A 23,296-nucleotide genomic window follows, 5' to 3' on the forward strand; every position below is an offset into this window, starting at 1 on the left:
TCTGACCTGTCACAAGATGTTAGGCCAGAGTCTTCCACTTGTAACATCATGTGAATACTCAAAAGATTTCAGATGTTAAGTGACATGCGGAGGCACATGTCTGGAATCCTAGCACTCGAAGGTTGAGGCAGGAGCCTTGAAACAGTACACACTTAGACCCTCAGTATTTCGTAGCATTTCAGACTTTTGGGTTAGCAATGCTCAAACTAGACATGAATTTGCAGAAGAGACAACGTGACCCCTGACATGTGCCGTGTCTACTCGCTGCTTCTACCCTATGGTCTTGCTTTTCCTCCAAGGCTATGCAGACAAAAGCCAAGCTGTCTTTGGAGGACAGTCAGTCACTGAGAAAACGTGATCTTTACATGACTTTTACATACCTAGAGTTGACAGCTCAAACGTGTAACTCTTCACATCATCGTCATTTTGAACTATGATGGTGTAATGGCCACTGTCTTCTTCCTTGGCCCGGATCAGCTTTAATTTGCTTTGATATCTTAAAAGAAGAGAATTTTATTTTACTAAGTAGTAGCCAAATAAACACCAATTGTTTAAGCAATTACAGTCTTTGATTGAAACTTTATTTCTGGGGAGGAAAAAGTCTCCATTTCTTGCTAATGGGCAATGTCTTTTCTAGAATTCTTAATCTAACTTCCACACACTGAAAAGTCTCACACATAGACACAATAGAAAACAAAGTATTTTAAAGATAAGACATCTCCAGGAGCTACCAACTCTGACAAGGTCTCATTTATGAATGAAAATAAACAAAGCCTTTTTAAAATGAAAATACTTAAGATGCCTCAGTTGATAAAGCTGCTTTTTGCTCAAATCTGATGGAGTGAATTCAATCCCCAGAACCCACATAAAAGGTCAGGTGCAGAGATGTCCATCTACAACCCTAGCACTCCAGTGTGAGATGGGAGGACACAGGAGAATTGCCCCAAAGCTCTCAAGACAGCTAGCCTGGAATATTCAGCACAGAGAAAGAAACAAGAGAGACCCTGCTTCAAGGAGGCACAAGGCAACAATGGACTCCCAAAATTGCCCTCAGACTTATAGGTGTTTTGCACGCCATGTCAGTGTGTGTGTGTGTGTGTGTGTGTGTGTAAATATAGTATTTTCACATCTGGCTGTCATTATCAAACATCCTAACACACAAAAACAGTTGGATGAAACAAAATTGTAGAAATTATTGGGCTTTCTACACCTCCCTTTCCTTACATAGAAAATAGGATAATTATGCACACAGAGCACTCATTTTGAAAATTCATTAAATGGTATTAAAGTGGGAAAGCATTTCATGGGCTCCAAACTACTCTACAGGACCTGTAGAAAATCAGGCTTTGCTAGTGTCCCCTCTCTGACCATTTGGCTTCAGGACTGGATTTCCTTAGAGGCCACCTACACACACCCAGCTGTGGATGGCCAAATGATCCAGGCCATTCATAGCCTACACTTGTTGAGCCAAGAAAGCCAGTGGGGCCACTGGGTTTAAGCTCCATGAAGCCAGGGTACTCCACTCACCTTGTGCTGCCAGGCCCCACCCAGGAATGAAAAGACTAAGTGCTGGAGGGTTCTCAAATCACATTAGCAAGCAACTTTCCAATGCCACTCCCCTGCCAAGCCTGCCTTCTTGACAATTCTCTTTCTTACAGCCTAGAATTCTTGCTCAGACACATGTGAAATGTCAGCTGTGCCAGGGTAACCCTATGTCTCCCAGCACTTGAAAGCTGAGGCATGAGGGTCACTATGAGTTTGAGGTCAGGCATCACTACCTAGCAACACCCTGTCCCAGGAAAACAGACAATAGTAATAATAATAACAGCAACAAGAAGCATAATGATGGCTGCTTTAAATGGTGCAGTGGTTCACACCTATAATCCTAAAAGCTGTGAGGCAGGAGGATTGTTGAGAGTTTAAGGTCATCTTCGGCTATAGACCATGTCTAAAACAAACATAAACTGTGCCCTCTGACTCCTGGATTCTACTCACAACTCAAAACTACAAGAGAAATGGAGAGGCGCAATGGTAGAGTGCTTGCCTAGCATGCAAGACACACAAGAGACCCAGGGTTGATGGACAGATAGCACCAGGAGCAAGGAAAAGCAGCGCTACTTAGATGAGAGTGCCTGCCGGTCACCCAAGGCCAGGATCCAAATGACTCAAACTTAATTAGACCCCACTCTTATTTCCCGTGAAACCCTGGCTGGGGGCAGATGCACCCTCAAGTGACGACATTTTGTTACAGGAAGGCCTACATGTAAATTACCTCACAGGTGAAATCAGTGCCTATGTCTGTTGAAATAGGATGACCCATCATGGATCCTATTAAGCCCAAGCACATTCAATTCCCCCACCTTTCCTTCTCTTTAGCTAGATCCAGTATGCCGTCTTTCACTGGGGGACAGAACTTTTTGGTCCTTTCTCTCCATTGTGCCTTAAATGCTTATCAATGTATTATTGCCAGGCTACCAGGTTATCACTAACGTGTGGCGAAAGTGTGATTAAGATGGGACTGTAAGCACATCTTAGCTTTCATCTGGTAGGCTGTGTGGTCTGGCTGCTCAGACATACACCATCTTTCTAAGAAGACACGTGTGACAGACGTACCTGGGAAGGACTCCCTTACCTTGTTTCCTGGCTCTTCTGCACATCAGTGGTGATCTCAGTGAGATTCTCTATCAGAGTCAAGTTGTCCTTCAGCCAGGATATCCTGGGAGTGGGGTAGGCCTGCACCTCCACCACGAACTCTCTGACCTGATGCAGGTTGACAGCTTCCAGCTGGCCAAAGGTGGGTTTGATCTCAATAAAACCTTTCTCTGCACAAGCAAGAGTTCCCGTTACATAATAATCACTGCATACAGATCCCAAGTACCGTGAGTGACTGACATTTAAGAAAACAGTACGGTACCGTGGACGGAAATGGTGACTTTCTTCATTTCTTTGACCTCCTTCGTGGCCTGGCGGGCAGCACATTCGTAATCTCCACTGTCTTTCACTGTGGCCTTGGGGACCGTCAAAGTGTACACCAATTTGATTGATGGGACTTTGATCTCCTCCAGCATGGTGACGCCTTTGTTTCTCTGCACACAAGAAAACTAAGGTTTGAAAAACCCCTTCCAGAGCAACCCTAAACAAACTTGTGGATGTAGCTGGACTCAGCTCTAAGTGATGTGGACTGCATGGGAGGTTTGGCCATCGGGAGGGCAAGCGTACGTGGGAGCAGGGGTTACAGAGGAAATTGCTATACTTTGCAATTTTGTGTGAGCCTAAAGCTGCTCTAAAACATAAAACCTGAAGAATAGAAATAAAAACCAACAAGGCCCCATTCCTCCCAGTGGACTTGGAAGCAGTTAGTGGTTGCTAGGAGAGACATTTTCTTCAATGTCTCTTACTACACTGGTAAGTGACCCAGGCTCCTGTCAGTGGCCCTTTGCCCACTCTTCTAGAAACAACTCTCATTAAGCTAACTAGGGAACATACAAGTTGTAAAATGGCATGAAAAAGGAAAAGGGACTAGCTTGAAAGAAGAAGGAAGTCAGCTAGAGTAGAAGTGGTAAGAGAGGAAAGTTAATGGTAGATGGACATAATCAAATGCATGGATGAAATTGCTATAATGAAATCCATTAGTATGTATTGTTCACATATGGCAATAAATAGTGAACATAACCCCAAATCTAGATCCTTAAGAAAAAAAAAAAAAGACATGCTTTAAAATGATATTAGAGGTAGGTGTGGGGCTTACAGCTGTAATCCCAGCAAGTGGGAAGCGGAAGCAGGACTATTTTCCTGAGGCTGAAGCCAATTTGAGCGACATAGCAAGTTCTACGCCAGCCTGGACTACTGAGTAAACCCCAGAAAACCAAAATACAAGAAGAAATAAAAACATTGGGGCAGCAGCTTAGTATGTGTGACTCTGGGTTCAGTCACCAATATTACAGAACATTTTTTAATAAAAAAAATAAATGACAGAAAGATAGTCAATGATCTGTGTAAACTGTCTATACTATTCACTTGGGATGTAGATAAAACAAACTATGTTGAAAGAATAGTACATGTTAATTATAAATATTTATGCATGAAAATTTCAAAAGGATTTATCTGTCTGAAATCTGAAATATACTGCTCTGTCTGAGAATCAGGGTTCCCTGTGTCCCCCACCCCACATCTGACAAAGTTTCAAAAAGAAACTTTTGGTACTTTTGTGGGGGAAAAAAATGTGTTTAAGCATTTTATGTGTTTGTGTGCCAAATATCATGTGTTTCTACTTAAAAATATCTGTCTCTCATAAATGAAAATAAGTTTCATGTCTCAAAGAGTAAAAACAATCTAGAATGAAGGAAAAAAAAGTACCAAATCACCTTATAGTGCAAGAAATATGTGGACATACTAAACAGTGAGTGTTCCTCAATGCATGGAGTCAATTACATCTAGCTTAAGAACACCCAACTTGACTCAGCAAGATGTCTCAGTGAGTGGGTGAGCGTACTTGTCATGCAAGCCTAGAAACCTATGTTCAACCCCTAGAACCCATTTAAAGGTGGAAGGAGAGAACGGACTCCAGAAAAAGTAGTCCTCTGGCCTCCACGCCTGTGCAGTGATGAGCATGCTGCCTTACACAAGCACCAATGATGATGAACAAGGATGTAAAAGAACGGTCAGCAGGCAAGTGGAGCCAGCAAACCCATGGGAGAGGAATGGCCAGCAGAGCAAAGGTGTCCAGTGACAAAAAGACCAGGGTACCGAAATTTATAACTCACGAGAAAGGAGAAAAGTACACTGTATGTGATACATATAATTGACTATAGAATCGTATGTGTGTATTTTGTTCCCTATGAGGCCCCCATCCACAGTATTAAACACCATTTCTGCATTTGATTCCATACGCTTCGCACAAGTCTCTTACATGCTCACTGTAAACATCAGAATGAGACTTCACACAAAGTTCCAGTTCGAAGGAAGTAATAAGTTCTTGTATGCCATTGCACAACTTGTTGACTATAGACCATAATAACATACATGCCTAACAACACTATCAGATGACTCAAACCCCAAAGCACATGAGTCAAGACAACAAAGATACATGACTACCTCCACAGTGAGGAAATATTCAAAATGCAGGCAGTTGTTGCTTTGCTAATGTTTTAATTGCTGTGTTATAGCCACAGAATATCCCCCATTTGTTTCTGACTCCTCAAAGGGAGTCTTAGTGGGTTTTGAACCCCCTGGTCCCTTTATGTCTATCTCAGACTCTCCCCAATTGAGAACAAGTAAAGGCCCTGGAGTCAAATGTGCTCATTATGCGTCAGGGAAGCTGAACCCTGGAGAAGCCCAGGGATGTGCCCATTGGTGAGAAACACCACTGGCATGTGGGCATTTCAAGTCCTGCTGTGTTGGCCCATGCACTCCATATCTGGGGGTACTCACCACTTCTCCAGGGTAAGTCCACTGAAGGTCAACCACCTCATTGTTGAAGACAGCACAGGTCACCACAATTGTCTCCCCTGACTTATACACAGTCTGACGCGCTTCCATTTCCAGATTCAGTTCTGACGTTGCTGAAATAAAAGACAAAGGAAATCCAGTGTAGTTAAGATCTCAAAGTAAACCTATAGCTGAATCAGGTACATTTAAAATGATAAAACATCATATACAAACTAGTATGATCAAGACAAAAGTTGGAAAATCTAGGAAGCCTTGCCTTTTAGTTGAATCCAACTTGGGGGTGTAGTTATAATAAAGAAATACAAAATAATAACAATAGTAAAAATTGATCTCCTTTAAGCAGAACACCATGTGCCTGGGCCTTTGGGTTAGCTATGGTTGCCTGGCAATCAGGTTGGCTATGACTACTCTTTCCAGTCACTTCAAAGTTCTGCTACTTCTCCGCTCTGCCCCTCAGTCATCCTTAGCGCCTCCCCCAGCACAAAATAAAGTTGTGACAAGAAAGAGGCAAGTGACATTTTCTTGCTTCTGTCCCGTGTCTATGGAAAGTTCTCCCTAAAACCTTCCGCTCCAACCCCCAATGTGTGATAGACTTTTCCAGTCCAACTAACCCCTCCATTCAAAGGGAAGAAAGCTAGCCTCTTTAACTATAGTCTTCCTTCAAAACTGAAACCTCTTAATTCTTAAGTTACTGAAATTAATCTAGGCCTCCAACCCCCTGGGGTGTATGTTTGTTTCTTAGGGCTGTGTAGTCAAGAATGTGAATCAGATAGTAAGAGGCTTATGCAAGACAGAATTCCTTGCGGTATTTTCCATGGAGCATGCAATCTTACACGTATAAGCAAGTTCAGCCTGTGATGGTTTTTAAGCCTGTATTATTACAGCTACAGAGGTCAGCCACATTGTATAGTGAAAGAACAGTCTTAAATTCCTAAACCAGAGCCAGGTCTCCACTGCCAGTTACTACAATCAAATTAAAAGGCCTCTTGCCTGTCGCTCCCATTCAAAGGGGTGGAAGTACCTTTCAAAGCATAAACGTTAAATTCGCCGGTCTTGAACGTCCTCCCTTTGACGGTGGCCTCACAAATGTATGGCCCCACACTGAAGGTCCCGTTGAAGCCCTGCCTGCTGTCGTAAGAGGCCAGCACCAGCCTACCATTATTGTGCAAGGTTACTTGAGTTTCTGGATCTGTGGTGCGACAAGGTATGATGGCAGAATCATCCTCTTCCACGATGACTAAAGAATCCGTCATCCCTAAAGGCACAAAGGCCATGTCTGGGTCTGTGATATTAAGGAGAGAAAGAAGAATCTATTAGGGTTTCATTTCACTTTTAGACATTTATAAAGAAAAGGTATCCCATTGGCATTGTTATCATTGCTGTTATTGTATTATTATTATTATTATTAATTGTGTTGGTGGTTCGAAGGATACCACTCAGAGGCTCACACGTGCTAGACAAGTTCTCTGCCACTGGATTACACCCGCAGCCTGGCATGACTCTTGCTAGGTATGAATGCTACCTCTGCACATATGTCCGAGAGTCACACCGCCAACATTAGTTATTTTGACAAGCAGAAAGTAACTTTAAAATCAAACAATAACCGCTAAAGAACAACAATAAACATTACAAATACCATCTAGGAAGCCAAATCAAAAATTTGAAATTTGTTTTTCATTTATATATTTATATGTTGCATTTTTGTTGTGCTCCATTTTGTTTGAGATAAGGTCTTGCAGTACTTCCCAGTCTAGACTGGAACTTGTTAAATGACCCAGGGTGACCTTACTAGCCTTGCACTCATGATCAGTCCTCCTGGCTCAACTTTTCTGGTGTTAGATTCTAGGTGTCTACTACCTTGTCCAGCTGTAATTCTTATCTAATGAACTGTTCTTAGAAACCCCTACTGCCTATACCTGATATCATCAAGTAGCACAGATATCTGTCAAAAATAATCTCTCAAGAAATAAATTTTAAAAAGCCCAGGCTGTGGTATGGGGGTGAGACTCAGGGAGGGGGGCAGAGGATGCACTTAGCTACCTGAAGACCGTGGGCTTCATCCCCAGCACGGGTAACCCCACAGCTCAAAACCCCCTCCTTTGCAAAGTCTCTACTTAAACTCCTGCGGGAGAAGTGTCAAGCACCAGCTTTATACCTTCCCCAGGAGAAGGTCCCATAGGAAAACAACACAGGAGCCACTTGGGTGGTGTTTGTACTGGAGGTGGGAAGTGAAAAAGAACAATCCAGACTAGTTTAGGCACACTGAAACTTCAGGGACCACTTTTAACAAGCCCATGGTCCATTATATTTACAGCATGCAGAAAACCCTCCAGGATTTAAAAAACAAAAAACAAACAAACAAACAAAAAAAAAACACTGAAATGACCTATGTGCTCTTATTATCATTATTAATGCTATTATTTGTTTCATCATCGTCATAAATATGTGGCATTAAAGTGACACTATAAATACATAGCTGCTCTTTTCACAACAAATTTTTTCATTGTTAGAGAAAACATTTCATGGCTAGAGAGATGACTTTGCAGGTACAATGCTTGTCATGCAAACATGAGGATCAGAGTTCAGATCCCCAACCACCATTAACATGCAATAAAAGCAGGATGGGTATGACAGCCTGCCTACAATGTCGAAGCTCTTTCCACTCCACAACAACGTACCAAAATTCTCATCATTGTAATTTGTGTTCAGAGTTCCAAACTCTTGAACCCTGTCAAAAAGGATTCAAACAAAAGCTGCACCTTAGTTTCAAGTTCAGATAGCTCAACTAATGTCCCTAATGCTTCAGCCTTGCTTTCCTTTCCAAAACTAATCTTCCCTCTCAATAAGTACTACGCATATAACCTATAGGTAACACCAGGGTTCTTCATTGTGCAGTTTCTATGGAGACAACATCACCACACACTCATGTACTGACAATTACAGGTTGGCAAAGGCTCACAGCAAAGGCAAGGTGGGTGGTAGACATCTCAAGCTGTCAGCTAAGCCTGGGTTCTGGAGAAAGTACATCCCTCCAACTACAGAGGCTTAACTGTCTAAAGCCTAGGCCTGTGACTCCATAACCTAAGAGCACACTCCCCAGCCATGCTCCTTACCAATGAGGGAGGGAAAGTGAGGTCCATGGGCAAGAGGCCACCCTCCAGCATGGTAGTACCCAGCAACCCAACAGAGTCAAGCAGGATCATGCAGGACTCTCCCACTCCTTCCCTAGCCTTGCCCCTTGTGAAAACCCTTGCACAACTTCCATCTGTTTGTCCCTGGACACAAGATCATATCGTTAGCATGGAAATTCCCCTAAATGTTAATGACAAAGACAAAAAGAATTCCTTCCAATTCATCTAAAGTAAATGCATATTTGTATTAGAACTGAAACTGGGTGGCTATTTGGAAAACTACACTAGTGAACTGTAAATACCCAAGGCAAGGCCTGCCTGTTGGGTCTGTCTCCTACACCAGGCATAGAGCCTGATATACTTGTAAGAGCTTTTTCACACTGACCAAAATAGAATGATTACGTTTGATTTTTGGTTTTGGCGCCATACCAATAAAAGACATGCCTTGCTAAAGACTATCTTCAAAATTAATAAAACTCTGACATGTTGTCAATAAGTACTTATCTCTGAGTGGGATCTACAGCTTTCCACATGATAAGGAAGTACTCTGCCACTGAGTTAAACCCCTAGCCAAGAATCTTGCTTCTTTAAAAAAAACATTTGCTTGCTTGTGTGTATGAGTGTTTTGGCTAGATGTATACAGGTACATCACATGTGTGCAGTGCTGGTGCAGGCCAGGAGAGGGCACTAATCTCCTGGACCAGGAGTAACAGATTGTGTGAGTGCTGGGAATCAAACCTGGGTCCCCGCAAGACTAGTGAATGCCCCCAACACCTTCACCATCTCCCCAAGCCTCTCACGAGTTTTCATAGATTTGAAAATGCAAATGATAAGCATTTAATCTTGTGTATTTTGTTGATCATAAAGTAGGTAGTCTCAGCTACTTGAGAAGTTGTGGCAAAAGGATTGACTGAGTTTGGAAGTTTGAATATATCCAGGGCAACATAGCAAGAACTCGTCTCAGAAGCAACAACAAAAAAAGCTGAGTATGGTAACACGTGCTTAGAACTCTGAGACTCAGGAGGTAGGGAGAGGATGATGAAGTTGGGGCCAGACTGAACTACACAGGCCAGTCTATCTTTAAAACAAAACAAAACAAAACAAAAAAAAAAAACAGGGGGGGGGGGGCAAGGTGAGCTTGGTAGCACATGCCTTTAATTCTAGCACTCAGGATGCTGAAGCCAAAGAGTTGCTGTGGGTTGGAGGCCAGACTGGATTACAGAGCAAGTTCTGAGACAGCCAAAACTACAAGGCAAAAGTCACAAAAACTAAAATCGGACAGACACACATGGAGCTAAGGAGATGGCTCAGTGAGTAAGAGCACTGGTTGTACAAGCATGAGGACCTGAGTTCAAATCCTAATCACTCATATAAAAATCTGTACCTTCAGCAATTCGGAAGGTAGAGACAAGAGGATAGCTTGGGTTTGCTGGCTGCCAACCTAGCTCCGGTCTCAGTGAGAGAGGAAATCAGGTATAGTGAGGTAGCAAGCGTCTGCCTCTGGCTTGTGAGCAAAAAGAGAAAGAGGGAGAGAGAGACGAGGAGGACAAGGAGGGAGGGAAAGAGGGCAGGATGAAGGAAGGAAAAAACTGTTTTCTATCCTCCAATTTCTCTGCAATAAACATGTATGAATTTTACAAGCTTTATGGACCTTAACACAGTGAAGCAGAGACAGGACAGGGAGCGGCTTGGTCTGGGACAGCCCTGCGCCTCACCTGGTACATAGATGTAAATGTGCCTGCCTTCAATCTCGCTCTCTTCTGTCTGAGTGTGGTTGTAATAGCAAGTGTACCATCCGGTGTGGGCCGCTGAGGCGTTGACGACTTCCAGCACTGTCACAAAGAGGCCACTGTTGTTCTCCTCAGTTCTGATTTCCACGGTGGGGTCGTCTTCTTCAGACATGGGGTGCTGCCAGCTCACTTCACTCTCCCCAAAGCAGCTCAGAGAAAAGGACGAATTCAGCTGCACAACCTTCTCATTCTCGTTCGGAAGGATGGAGGGTAATAAGAGCTGGCAGGAGACGAGGCTCGGCCCTGTACAAAGACGCAGGCATTGAATGGGGTGAGCCAGAAAGGAGGGCTTCTCCAGAACACTGAGAGCGCCCACAGTAGCAGCTCAGATGAACAAGGACCATTTCTACGTGAAGCTCCATCCCTCTGGAGGCCCATGAAAAGCAGCCCATTATGACAGCCACCGCATCTGCTGAGAGTAGCAAGTGTTCCAAGGCCTCAACAGTCCCACCAACCCCCCCCCAGATTCACCCCTCCAAACACTCAAATGGATAAAGGATGTCTGATTCCAATTCCATATTTCACACTTTTATGTGTAACCATAAAATATCCCAGCGCGGTCTGGGGCTCAAGTACATATGGGTTCTTTATCATGCATATGCCCTGCAGAAGTTTTCCTTGGTTAAAAAAAAAAAAAATGGGCAGGAGATGTGAGAAGAGGGGCAGGGAGATAGAGCGAACAAAGCACAGAGTGAGTAGTTCTGGGCTCTCTCAAGAATCACACGTCTTTCCTCACTGAGGCCCTCCGGCATGCATTCTCTCCTTAATGATTCCCCAAATCCAAAGCAGAAGGCATGGGTTTACATTCACAAATAAGGACTAAAACCAGTAGAAGGGGATTGCAATTCATCTCCAAACTTCAAGTTTCACCCCAGCTTCCCTTGTCTGTTGTGTGAAAGGAGACTCGAGATGACTTAATTATTAATTAATGGTCTCTGGTTTGCCTTGGGGCCTAACTTTAGAGTAATATCGTAACACACAAACACGTAGATGGAATCTAACAAGCACCAGGCAAGCGCTCTACTGTGCTCTATTTCCCCAGCTCCCTTTTTAAAGAAAGGGTCTCACTAAGTAGCCCTGGCTGGCCTTGAATTTGCGATCTTCCTGCTACAGCCTCCCAAGTAACTGGGATTACAGGCCTGAGCCACCAAGCCTGGTGAGGTCTTCATTCTATTTGAACATGCCCTGATTGATCTGATCATTTCTTTGCTGCAAACCCATCCCAGGGAGAGCAAGAGGGTGGTGGGCAAGTACAGGAAGCATTTCATTGCCAAAATTATTCCTGACCCTCAGAGCCCTGACAGGGAGCACTTGTTGCGAAATGGAGTTAGTGCCATTCAGGCAAGGGCACCAGGAGTTCCCCATCACCCCACAAAACTGTAGGTTTCTTCTTCTCACCCCCATTCTGCCTGTGTGCAGGTGAAGAGAACCATGGAGCACAGAGAGTAAACATTAAGTTCCCTGGGACAGTGAGTTAAGGGGACAGAGATGCACGTGAGGCTACATACCCGTGAGGAGACAGCTGAGGACCAGGAAGGCCTGGTGGGAGGTGCCCATAGCCCCGGAGAACTGCAAAAGACAAAGACAACAAACGCCATTAGCCAAATGCCAAACCACTGTTAAGCCAGGTTCTCCGCAATGGGGATCCTTAACGGTGCCATTTCAATAGACGCATGTCCCAGCGTCAGGCTAGCAGCTAATACAGTGAGACGACAACTAAGCAGAAAGTATCAAAGAGCCCGGCAGAGCTGCAAAGTCGTGCCAGGGTCTGTAGACAGTGTCTCCAAAACAGAGAGAGACGCAGGGAAGTCTCTGCCTCACGCGGGCTGTCACTTGTTTCATGACACGGTGCATCAGGAGTCTGACCGTCCCAACCTTCAAAAAATTTCCTTGGGCTGGATCAAATAACTGGACGATAAAATGTGATTTCAATAGAGGCTAACCAACATAGCTTAGAGGTGGCCCCCACGACCCGGAGGCTCTCTCAGTCTGTGTTCTTGTGGAACCAGGCTACAAAAGTTCAGAAAGCTCAGGACAGGCTCATGTATGAAGGACCACTACAGAGAAAGGAAGAGAGGCCTGGAATGGTTGGAGTACATACACCTTTAATTCCATCACTGGGGAGGTATGAGGGCCGTCACCCATTGTCAAGGTTAAGAACATAGATTCTGTGCAGACCAAGTTCCAGGGAATAGAAAAACCCCTTCCTAACAACTCTCCAAAGGGCTATGGGTGGAGTGGGGACCTCCATCTGTCTCCTCAAGGGCCATGGGTGGAGCCGGGACCTCTGTCTGTCTCCTCACAGTTTCTCGCTGTGAGGCACAAAATTTAGCAAGTGATCCAAAAGCACACAGCCAGGGGCAGAGCCAGGAGTGAGTGAACTTGTTCACATATGTGTACATACCTGTTCACAAATGTGCAATTGTATACAGGTGCCTGTGGAAGCCAGAGGCTGATATCAGATATCCTCCTTGATCATGCTGCACTATTTTTTTGAGGCAAGAGGATCTCTAGCTGAACTTGGAGCTCACTAATTTGGGTAGACCAGCAGGCCAGCAATTCCCAGGGATCTGAGAGAGGTCAGCCTTTTGGTGCCCACTCTTTCCAAATACAATCTGCCCCTGACCCCTCTCTTTCTCTGCAAGCCACAACTAGAAAACCTAATTGCAGGGTTGAGGACCAAATGCACTTCGAAAGATGCAGTCTGGCCTAATGGCCTCTTAGGATCTTGGCAGGTGCTAGAGGATGTAGGGTTTCCAAACTGCTGTGGTGACAGCCACAGGGGGCCCCAGAGCCAGGCTGGTCGCCTGATTTACCACAATTAGCAGTGAGGGCCTGTGTGTTTGTACACACAAACATCAACCTCCCACCGATAATCCACTTGGCCAGCTTCAAAGCAGCTCCCAGCGCCAGCTTGCCGGCTGGGATTTTTATCACATTCGCATCCTGTAGTTCTCCATCCAGGCTCCCCAGTCATGGATCTTTCCAGCCCCACTAAACTCAAGAGAAAGACTCAGCGCACTGACGGAGCAGGCTCTGAGAACATTCTGGCCCAGCCAGGCTCCAGCAGATTTCCTCCTGTGTGTCCAGATACGGTGAGCTTGCTGCCAGGGCCCGTGATTTACTGGCATACAAAGTGGGCAATGAAAACAGGGCCTCTGAGAGAGTGATAATGGTGAAATAGTGAGCATCCACATGTGTTTGCTGAAGATTTCAAACTTCCGTCTCTGATAACAGCCATTCCCTGGCTGGGAAAACCGGGGGCATTTATGAAGTAGCATGCCTTTACTCTTCTGCAACCCAAACAGACAACTTATCCATGAGTAATTGTAGCATGGCTGCCTGACAGTGAGAAACACAGACTACTGGGGGAGAAGGAGACTCCCTATGATTGCTGCCCACTGAAAATCTCAGGGAGTATTGGTTTTATTGGTCCTTTCTTACCCTGCAAGTGCTATTCCTTTGTTGTTCCCAGCCTGGAACATCCACAGGTCAGACATACTGATATATAAGTAGCTGTGGTTACAAAAGCTGAGGCTTGTAGTAAGTACAGTAAGTCAGAGCAGTGGGGATCAACACTTTTAAGGGAAGAATAACATATTTTGGGGTGGGGAGTTTGGGGTTTGTTTTGTTTTTGAAACAGGGTTTCTCTGTGTAGCTCTGGCTTTTCTGAAACTTACTCTGTAGACTAGGCTGACTTTGAACTCAGAGATCCACCTGGTTCTGCCTCCGGATTGATGGGATTAAAGGCATTAGTCAGCACTGCCTGGCTGGGATAACCGATTGTTTTGTTGTTGTTGATGTTGTTTGCTGCTATTGTTGTTTTTAGAGACAGGTTTTAGAGCCTGTCCTGGAACTCGCTCTGCAGACCAGGCTGGCCTTGAACTCACAGAAATCCACCTTTACCTCCCAAGTGTGCGCGCGTGTGTGTGTGTGTGTGTGTGTGTGTGTGTGTGTGTGTGTGTGTATGAGATAATTATATTTTTGGGCTGGTGAGATGGTCCAGTGAGTGAGGACACCGAGTTACACAGGACCCAAATGGTGAAGAGAGAGAACAAACCTCCATAAATTGTCCTCTGGCCCACATGTGCACTGTGGCACACACACAAATAATAAATACATAAATGTATTTCTAAATTAAGTCACTTATTGGTCAGGCATAGTGATGCAGAGAATGAGGATCCAGGGTTCAAGGCTAGCCTGGGCTATAAGAGACTTCAACGCAAATAGATAAATAGATAATTATTGTTTCTTTCTCCCATGTCACTCCATGTTGGACTTCAGTCTCCAGCCTCCATATTCGCAGCTCAGAAGCGTACCACAGTTGGAGAAACAAGACAGAACATGAGATTACAACCATTATTTCTCCAGCAGGTGCCAGGTTCATCTCCAGCCTGTTGTTCTCATTTCTTCTGAGAAGACACTATGCACATTGTATCAGACTAGCTTCTGACTGCAACTCTGACACTCCATCTATCCCTCTGAACTCCAGTCTTATCTCTAAGGTGAAACCATCCATCACTAGCTTGCCTGTTTGCCTCCCCCTGTCCTGAAGGGACCAACACAAATAGCTTCATTTAAAGTGCATGGGTGCTCACTTTGATTCTCTTTCTGCAGACTCTTAAGATGTTGTCAGATGATGCCAGTCATGCCCTTTGACTACCCCTTATTGGAGGCCCCACAACTGTATCTTCTGCCCAGTGGGGAAGCAGATGTGAACCTCTAGCTGGTATCACTGTGACAATCCTGCAACGTTAATGCAGAAGCAAACCTGATTACAGCCACTGTTCCGGCCCACTCTTTCCCTCTCTCCCTTTCTAGGTCTCCCGTACCCATGATGTAACCCAGGTTGACCTTGAACTCACCACCACATTCAGTCATCCCACAGCAAACAAAAGTGAAATCTACTGAAGGAGACCAGAGACCACAGGATAACTTGAAAAGTAATCAGGATGCAAGCAGTTCAACAGCGTCCTTTCCAGAAGAGCTGCCATTGCCCGGAGGCTAGAGCCAGCTTCCCTGACACCAAGGGTACAATGCTTGGGTTCCACAGCTCAACCAGTGGACACGGAAATCCACCCCACCCTGTCCCAATTAAAGCCCACTGGAGACCAACCGACTCTCAGCCCTTCAAGATTCAGATCTCTGAGGCGTGGCTCCTCCCAGTGCTCCTAACTTAATTCTAACTACGGAAATAATACATCTTGTTTTGTTTTTCCTCGCTGTCTTTCTTCAGTCTCGCCGCTTTAGCTCAGGCAGCTTAAATATGGGTCTGCAGTGTTTTCCAGCACAGAGTATATTCCCAGGACTTGCCAGAGCCCACTCTTAGATATTCCAATGAGGGGCAGTGATTGGGACAATCTCACATAAAAGCATTTTAAGGGATAGCCTGAGTCCATGCATCTTTCTGGTCTCCTTGTACTAGATATATAACTATGAGGGAATAAAGAAATACTTCCTTCAGACCTTCACTAAATGAACAGACAAAACAACTTGAAGTCACCAAGACCACATACTAGATTTGCAGAAAGTAAAACCCCTGCTACCTCCCTTACAGGTCTGCTCTATAAACACAGTTCATTATGCAAGTATAAAAGATTAAACAATTAGGGGGGTGGCGTACACCTTTGATCCCAGTGCCCAGGAGACAGAGGCATGCAGGGAATCTCTGAGTTCTAGGCCAGCCTGATCTACAGAGGGAATTCCAGGATAGTCAGAGCTACACAGAGAATTCTTGTCTCAAAAAACCAAAGCAACCAAACAAAAAAGATTAACTTGGTTTCGCACAGTGGCTACAATGCTCATCTAGCATTTGAAGGCTCATATACACACACACACACACACATATATATATATATAGACACACACAAATTAAGCTAGAAACTACACAAATGTCTGAAAAATAAAATCTGTTCTTCCAGTGATCAATACAGATTCATAGGAAAGAAAAATTATCAAAATCACCTTTCAGCTTCTCAAGAGCAAAAGGGTGTGGGGGAGTAGGGACTGAAAAAAATGGCTCAATGGTTAAAGTCACTGACTGAGTTCTGGGTTCAATTCCTAGTACTCACGTGGCAGCTCAGACCCAGGAACCTGACACCCTCTTCTGGTCTTATAAGGCACCAGGCATGCACATTGTTCATATACACACATATAAGAAAAACACCCAAACACAGAAAAAAAATTAAAACTTTTAAAGTGAGGAGAAAAAAAAGCAACTTCCCCTTTTGCCAATTTGGAGTTTCCCAAACCCGCTCAGAGATATATGCAGTTCTCCAGAATGAACAGCAGATGGCAGTGTTGGTTCAAGAACCAGCATCCTGGCGTTCACTGAGCTGCAGGCGCCATTGAAACCAACTGGGAGCTAAAATGCTCCAACTTTTACAACCTCTTAGGTTGCGCTTTTAGGTTGATTTGCAGTTAAACTCCGAGGAGTGAAAGCAAAAATAACAAAAGTGCCGTCTAAAATCCCTAAATTTCCTTGAGGACTCTAGGAGAATTCGGTGAGATACAAACTTAATCGCATGCATCACCACCAGCCTTATCATCACCGCTGCCTAGAGAGGGACCAAGAAGCAGCAGCCGCGCTGTGGAAGCCAGGAAGACAGCGCTGCTGGCCAGGCCGCAAATGTTTATCAGAACTAGCCACTGGGTTTAGAGGAAACAACGCTCTTTGCCTTTGCACCCGTCCAGGACAGGACGCCTTCCCCTGGTATCCTATTGTCACTGCTCATAAACCCAGCTCAGTAACCCGGGGTCGTAAAACAAACAGCAACAGTGCCAGCCTGGACGCACAAGCAGGCCAATGTCCAACATACAGCTGGGTCCGAAATCCACCCCATCCCCTCCACCCACCTTCTGCTAAATTATGATGCCCCAACTTTCCAGATCAAACAGGACCCTCAACCCACCCTCGTCCATCCAACCCCTCTCTGCGTCCACACAGTGCCCGCACGGAGACTCAAGAACGACCCACGTACACCCAAACTCTGGTGCTCTGGGCTCCCACGTCAAAGCTCCAGGGACTGCGGCTCCGACCGCCCAAGGCTGATGGGACAAGGGTCGCTCCGCGGGAGCCACTAGAGGGCGCGGCAGCCTTGCTGATCTTACCCGCTGGCTCGGTCGCCTACAGCTCAGGATCCTGGTCCCCAACAGCGCAGCACTCAGCGCGCCTACTTCTCCCGGTGGTTCCGCGCTGGCAGGCTCCAGATCGCGACACACACACTCGCACACGCACACACACCGAACACCCTGACTCCCTTTGCCTTTCTCGAACACACACACACACACACACACACACACACACACACACACACACACACACACACACACACACACACGGAACACCCTGGATCCCTTTGCCTTCCTCGAGCTCCCCGCCACAAGATCGCCACCAGATACCAGGCGCCGCGGATCTGCCCCCGGAATCCCAAGTCCCTGATCCGCCCAGCTCAGGGCTCCGGAGACCGCCGCACCCCAGGCTCTACACTCAGCGTTTGCATTGTTTTCAACTGCGACCTGGGTGGACGCTGAGCAGGGAGGAGGGAGAGGAGTCCCAGGTTTAGGGTTACAGGCGAGCAACAGCGCCTCCTATAGACCAGAGTCAGCATCGCCCGCAGCCGCCTGTGCCGAAGTCTGGACCAAGTCCTCTGTGGGATTTGGTTTTGAGTGCCCACCTTGCCCCTTTGTTGCCCTGTCCCTGAGCACCCCCCCCCCGCTCCCATTCGTGCCTCTAGCGTCTCTTCCTCCCGGGAGGGAGAGAATTGAAGTAGAAGGCCAGGGAAGGAACTCCCCGAGTCCGAGGCTTTCTTTTATCCCCTCCTACCATCTAACTCCAACTCGTATTTCGCCCTACAGTTTAAAACAAAAGAAAAAGACATTAAACTACGGGGGTGGGGGAGCATGCACCAGTAGGGCTAGGATCAGAATGGTCCGGAAAAGCTGCTTGCCGGGACTCTGCACTCTTTCCACAAGAGCCCCTCCACAACTCCTCCCCAAGGCCGATGCCTCCGGGCCAACCCAACATTCGGGGCCCGACTGTCGCTAAGCCTCACCTTTGAGTCACCTATCCAGCTTGCCAGCCCTTCGTCTAGAATTGCCACTTTCCCATCAGCTACCTTTAACCTAAACGCAGCACACTGAAGGCCAGAGGGGGTCCCACCCTTCGAGGTCCGCAGGCCGAAAGCTGCTCACCACGTCCCCAGGTCGCGCGCAGCCTAGGTCCTGTCCCCAGGAGGCAGAAATCCCGCCCGCCTCGGCGCCTGACGCGTTTGCAGCTGGAAGCCCAGCCCGAAGCCCCTCCCCCTGCATCTCTCCCTAGCGGGCGCCTGGGGAAAAAAGTCGAAGCCCCTGAGCCCAGAACTGGGAAACCGAGTTCTGATTCTAATCCCTGCGGGTCTCCAGACTAGAGCAAAAGCAGGGAACAGAGACTAGGGGTGGAGTTGGGCTGTGTTCGCTACCCTCTCTCCTGCGAGCTAAGTAAGTCCAGCTGTGCTATAATCAATCCAAAAACAGGGCCTTTGCGAGAGTTCCAAAGCAGGGACTGACCACGGCGACAAATTGGAGCACAGGCACAAGCACAGGCGCGCGCGCACACACACACACACACACACACACACACACACACACACACACACCCCTGTCGGGGAAACGAAGGAATCCTGACCAAGTGGAGTTCGGAAGGGAAGACGCTAAGAGGGAGGAAGAGAAGGGAAGCCTGGGCCCGGGAAAACCAGACCACAAGGGAGGTTATGTAAAAGCCACCGCCAGTGCGACGGCAGAGGCGCGCACTCCGAGGAGCGCCCCCACCCCACCCCACCCCAACCCCGCTTCGCGCCTCTTTCTGCATCTTTGGGTGTTCTGTCTGGGGATGTGCAGCAGGGGACCATAGTGCGGGTTTACACTAGAGGCCTCCTTCAGCTCCAAAGGGCTGCCCAAGTCTGAAGCCATCCAGGAGAAGCAAGGCAGTCCAAAACATTGAGCAATTCCACCACGAAGCCAAAAAAACCGTTTCCCACACCGCCCAGACTGGGGTTTTTCTGGGTAGCTCCGTCCGACGCTGGGCAGCCCAGACATAATAAGGGCCACCCACGCCCCCTCCCCAGCTTAGGTTCCCGAGTGACAATCTTCTTCCGGACACTTTCCTTACATCCTGAGGTCTTAGCGGGGCTGGGAGCGCTTAGTGCGGATCCTGCACTCCGGGGCAAGACCGACTCATAGTAGACCAACAGGCCAGCACTTCCTTTCTAGCCAAGGCCGGTCGCCAAGTCACCAGCAGCTCCTGCACACCTGGCCGCGAAACTCTTGCTTGGTCCCGCTGCTGGCTGGGGCCGAGCCATACTGCCTTGCTCTGTAGACTGGCCCACACCCTTTCCAAACAGAAAGAATCGCCGACCCCACCGACGAGGTTTCAAAGCCAAGAGGATGTCTCCCGCTTCCCCGGCACTGCCGGAGTTTGGGGGAAATTAATCTCACGTGTGTAAACTGATTTCCACAGCGATGAACGGTGAAGGAGGGAGGGCTGCTCGGAGACCGCTCCTAAACCTTGCAGGATAGTGAGTGTTGGAAGCAAAAAAGCGGACAGGAGCGCGGGAGAGGTTGCGCTCAGGCAGCCAGAGCTTAGCGAGCATCATCCCAGGGCAGAGAGGCGCTAGGCAGGAGGCAAGGGTGGTTGGCCTCTCGCCTTTCTGCTTACCTGGACCCACGGCTGTGCGTTCAGAGTTGTCCCTAACTTCTTCACAAGAAGACCAGCTCCTAGCCGGAGATCTCGCCTCTAGGTTGCCTGCGGCCAGGACTAAGCAAAGGCCAGGCCCCCCGGCCCAGCAGAGAAGACTCCACCGAGGACGCAGGCGAGTAGAGTGGGGGTGGGGACTACAGAACACAATGAGGGCCCCTCGGAGTGCAGTTCGAAATTCCTCAAATCCCAGTTGCTGGAATGCGAGGCCAGGACGACTTCTTCACTCAGGGCCAAATGTGTTTGTCATTATTCCAGATCGTTCGTCCGCGCCGCCGCCAGCGTCGCCGGGATGAGAGGCGCGAGATCCCAGCGCACTGCAGATCCCGCCCCGCGGCTTCTAGCACCCAAATGACTCGGCCCGAACTCTCGGGAGCCCTGGGAGCCGTCACCCTTCACCCGCGAGCCCCTCTCCTGGTCCCGCTGCCGCCACCGCCGCGCTCAAGCCTGGCCACAGCCCTCTCCAGCAGCAGCGCCGTCCAGTAATTACGAGGGATTGCCTGGCGCCGTGTGTACCCGGCCGGCACCCGAGGTCCGTCCTCCTCCAGCCGAGCCCTTCACACCTCCCTTTCTCCTAGTCCTTTCCCGCGCCCCACTCGTTGCCCCTCTCTCCCACACCTCTCCTAGCGCCCCCTACTCCGCCCGCCCCCCCCCCGCCTCCGAGCCACACCACTAGCTACAGCGCAGTCCAGCCAAACCGCGGGCGACGAATGAAAATACTCATTAAAAACCTGTCCTCTTCCAGGACCAACTGCCAAGAGGCCGAACACCGCTACTTCCACCCCCAATGTTACTTGGTGTTCGTCCCAGTATGCACGAATGCCACCCCCACCCTGAAGAAAAACCTCAAAAATGCAAGCCTAGCAATTTCTTTGGGGAGCTATAGGATTGTTAGAAAACATTGCTTTTAAAAATAGGTCTGGAGAAAAAACTGGTTTTAGTTTAGTTAGTCCTTGGACTAACTCTATGGTTATCCCAATCCCAGAGAAGTTTATTCGGGGGGGAAAAAAAATACTTTCTGGACACACCATTGGGATTCAGCTTTTTGTTTTTGTTTTCCTTGTTGCCCAAAATTTGAATTACTTCGCTTCTTCCAACCCCAAGATATGATCGGAGACTTCCTTTAGAAACAAAAGTCACTTTTTCCTCTCCCTTACCTTCTCCTTCTATGTCAATTCGCAAGGTAAATCCTATACACGAAGTAAAAAGTAAGCCTCAAGATTCCAGTACTCTCTTGCAGTTTGTTTCTCTCCCTCAAGCTCCAACAGTAATGGGCTCAAAACCCGCATTTTGTAATTGATTCAATGTTATAGTCCATCCTCCTAAAACTAATCATTTGCTCAAAGTAAATAGCTGTCAGGAAATGAAGTCCCCCCCCCTCTTGGCCTCTTCAAAATAAAAGCTTCCTTCAACTTCTTGCTCTCAGAATCTCTCCCGCTCCAGACCTCTCCAGTGCTTCTTGCTCTTATGCAATCAGGGGGTCCAGCCCCAACCCCCAAACTTCAACAACAACGGGGGGGGAGCAAACCAGATGGGATGGGGGTGGCTGAAGAGGGAGGTGTTGACGTTCTGCCGGGGGGGGGGGGAAGTTTCATGACTACGAAAAGCCCTCATTTCCAAAATGAGTCGGCTTCCCCAACTGGGGGATATTTTCCTGTGCTATTGTTTTGTATTCCCCTCGAACAGAAAATGCACGTAAAATTGCTGCTAGTTTCCAAAGCGAATATAAATCTAAAATGCAAATTTTCCCTTCTGTGGATATTCCGGGCCCAGCCCGAAATATGGCCCTGGGGAGAAATCCTAACGCGGCTGCGTCGTTTTGAACTGGGGGTCTTAAGGGAAAGTACTGTGTAGCTGCTAATCCTTTAATGGGATTAGGAAACAGCGGAGTCTAATACGAGGATGATGGGGTTTTGAAAGACTGAGTGAGAGACGGTGTGCAAATAACGGTTGCTCAGCGTACCTTCAGATTGTTCTCCAGAAGAACGACCTTTGTCCCCTTGGAGCCACTTATCTGCCCTGCCTTTGTCTTCGCGGTTATCTGGTCCTCGCTTCTATCTTCATACGAGAAAGCTCAGGTTAGGCGTGACTACCACACGACTAGTCAACTTCATCTTGAGAGAAGTATGTTGACGCTCCTAAATCCCATCCTATCCGAACCGGTAGTACCCAAAGAACCCTACCAAAGCTTTCGGGAGGTTGAGCTACAAACCCGGGAACCCTAGACACCCAGCGAAAGACAGCTGGACACAGCGATCCTGCTGATGAGGGAAAGGGGGCGCTGACACTCCAGAAACCAGACCTGGGTGAAGCGGGACTTCCCATCGAGGGTGGGGGAAGGGAAGGCCTTCGACTTGCGCTCTTTTTTTTTTTTTTTTTTTTTTTTTTAATTCTGTTGGTAGGGGAGATGAGAGCAGCCCTTTATCTCCCCCACCCTCCCTACCACATCTCACACACCAACATAAAAATGCACAAGGTGGCCAGGTGAACAACAAAACGTCGAGTAACCTCCTCCTTCACCAAGAGTGGATCTGGGGCTGAAGTTGAGAAGGTCTCCCCGAAATGCTGAGTGTAGTGCCTAAATGGGATAGGATTGTGGGGGTGTCGCGCTCAGGAAAAGGATGCCTGGGGCTGGGCTGGGAGCCCCAGTTCTCCGCCCTTCTGCACGCCTGCCTCTGGTGTGTCTTCAGCTCGGGGTGACTACCCTGCTCGCTATTACTTCCACATGTTCCTTCAGGAAATCATTGAAGGTGAAATGTATGAACAGCCCCTTGTTCGGAATGCTAGCAGGATACCGTAATGTTTGTAGATAATGAACAGGATGCGAAGGACTCCTGCATACGCGCTCGTGCGCGCGCGCGCACGCACACGCGCACACACCCACACACAGAGAGAGGGGTGGGGTGGGGTGGCAAAGTCGAGATCTAGGTTTTTGTAGTAGGTACCCAAGAATAGCAGAAACAGAGGCTGGGATCCTGCAGAAGCAAGCCTCCTTTGCAAGGGACACTGCCAGCTCTGTCCCACCACCATGGTCTCTCTCAAACCGGGTCCCTGCGTTCTCCGCCCACAAATGGTAACTTCACAGTTCATTTCAGAAGAATTTTAAAGGAGTCCGAAAAGTGGGCCGGCTTGGCTATCTTGGGGCAGTAACTCCTCAGACGTTTAAAGCAGAGAAACGGATGAGTATGGAGCAC

General features: G+C 47.5%; 1 protein-coding gene across 4 annotated transcripts in view; it reads right to left on the reverse strand.

Moving 5' to 3' along the window:
- The window catches only part of Pdgfra (platelet derived growth factor receptor alpha), a 45,451-nt gene extending 23,337 nt beyond the window's left edge, over window positions 1-22,114 (reverse strand). The window contains exons 1-8 of one of the 4 annotated variants that reach the window (XM_051198347.1): window positions 22,066-22,114; window positions 11,878-11,938; window positions 10,295-10,612; window positions 6,470-6,730; window positions 5,431-5,561; window positions 2,915-3,086; window positions 2,633-2,822; window positions 381-496 (exon numbers count right to left, since the gene is read on the reverse strand). In XM_051198347.1, the coding sequence (XP_051054304.1) occupies window positions 381-496; window positions 2,633-2,822; window positions 2,915-3,086; window positions 5,431-5,561; window positions 6,470-6,730; window positions 10,295-10,612; window positions 11,878-11,926 (1,237 nt within the window). In that variant the 5' untranslated portion in view covers window positions 11,927-11,938; window positions 22,066-22,114. Of the gene's footprint in view, window positions 1-380; window positions 497-2,632; window positions 2,823-2,914; window positions 3,087-5,430; window positions 5,562-6,469; window positions 6,731-10,294; window positions 10,613-11,877; window positions 11,939-18,562; window positions 18,695-20,063; window positions 20,086-21,259; window positions 21,348-22,065 lie in introns of those variants that run through there. The other 3 variants (XM_051198346.1, XM_051198348.1, XM_051198345.1) reach the window with 3 other exon arrangements.
- Window positions 22,115-23,296: the final 1,182 nt, after the last annotated feature.

This window comes from Phodopus roborovskii, unplaced genomic scaffold (genome assembly GCF_943737965.1).
Source record: "Phodopus roborovskii unplaced genomic scaffold, PHOROB, whole genome shotgun sequence".
NCBI lineage: Eukaryota > Metazoa > Chordata > Mammalia > Rodentia > Cricetidae > Phodopus > Phodopus roborovskii.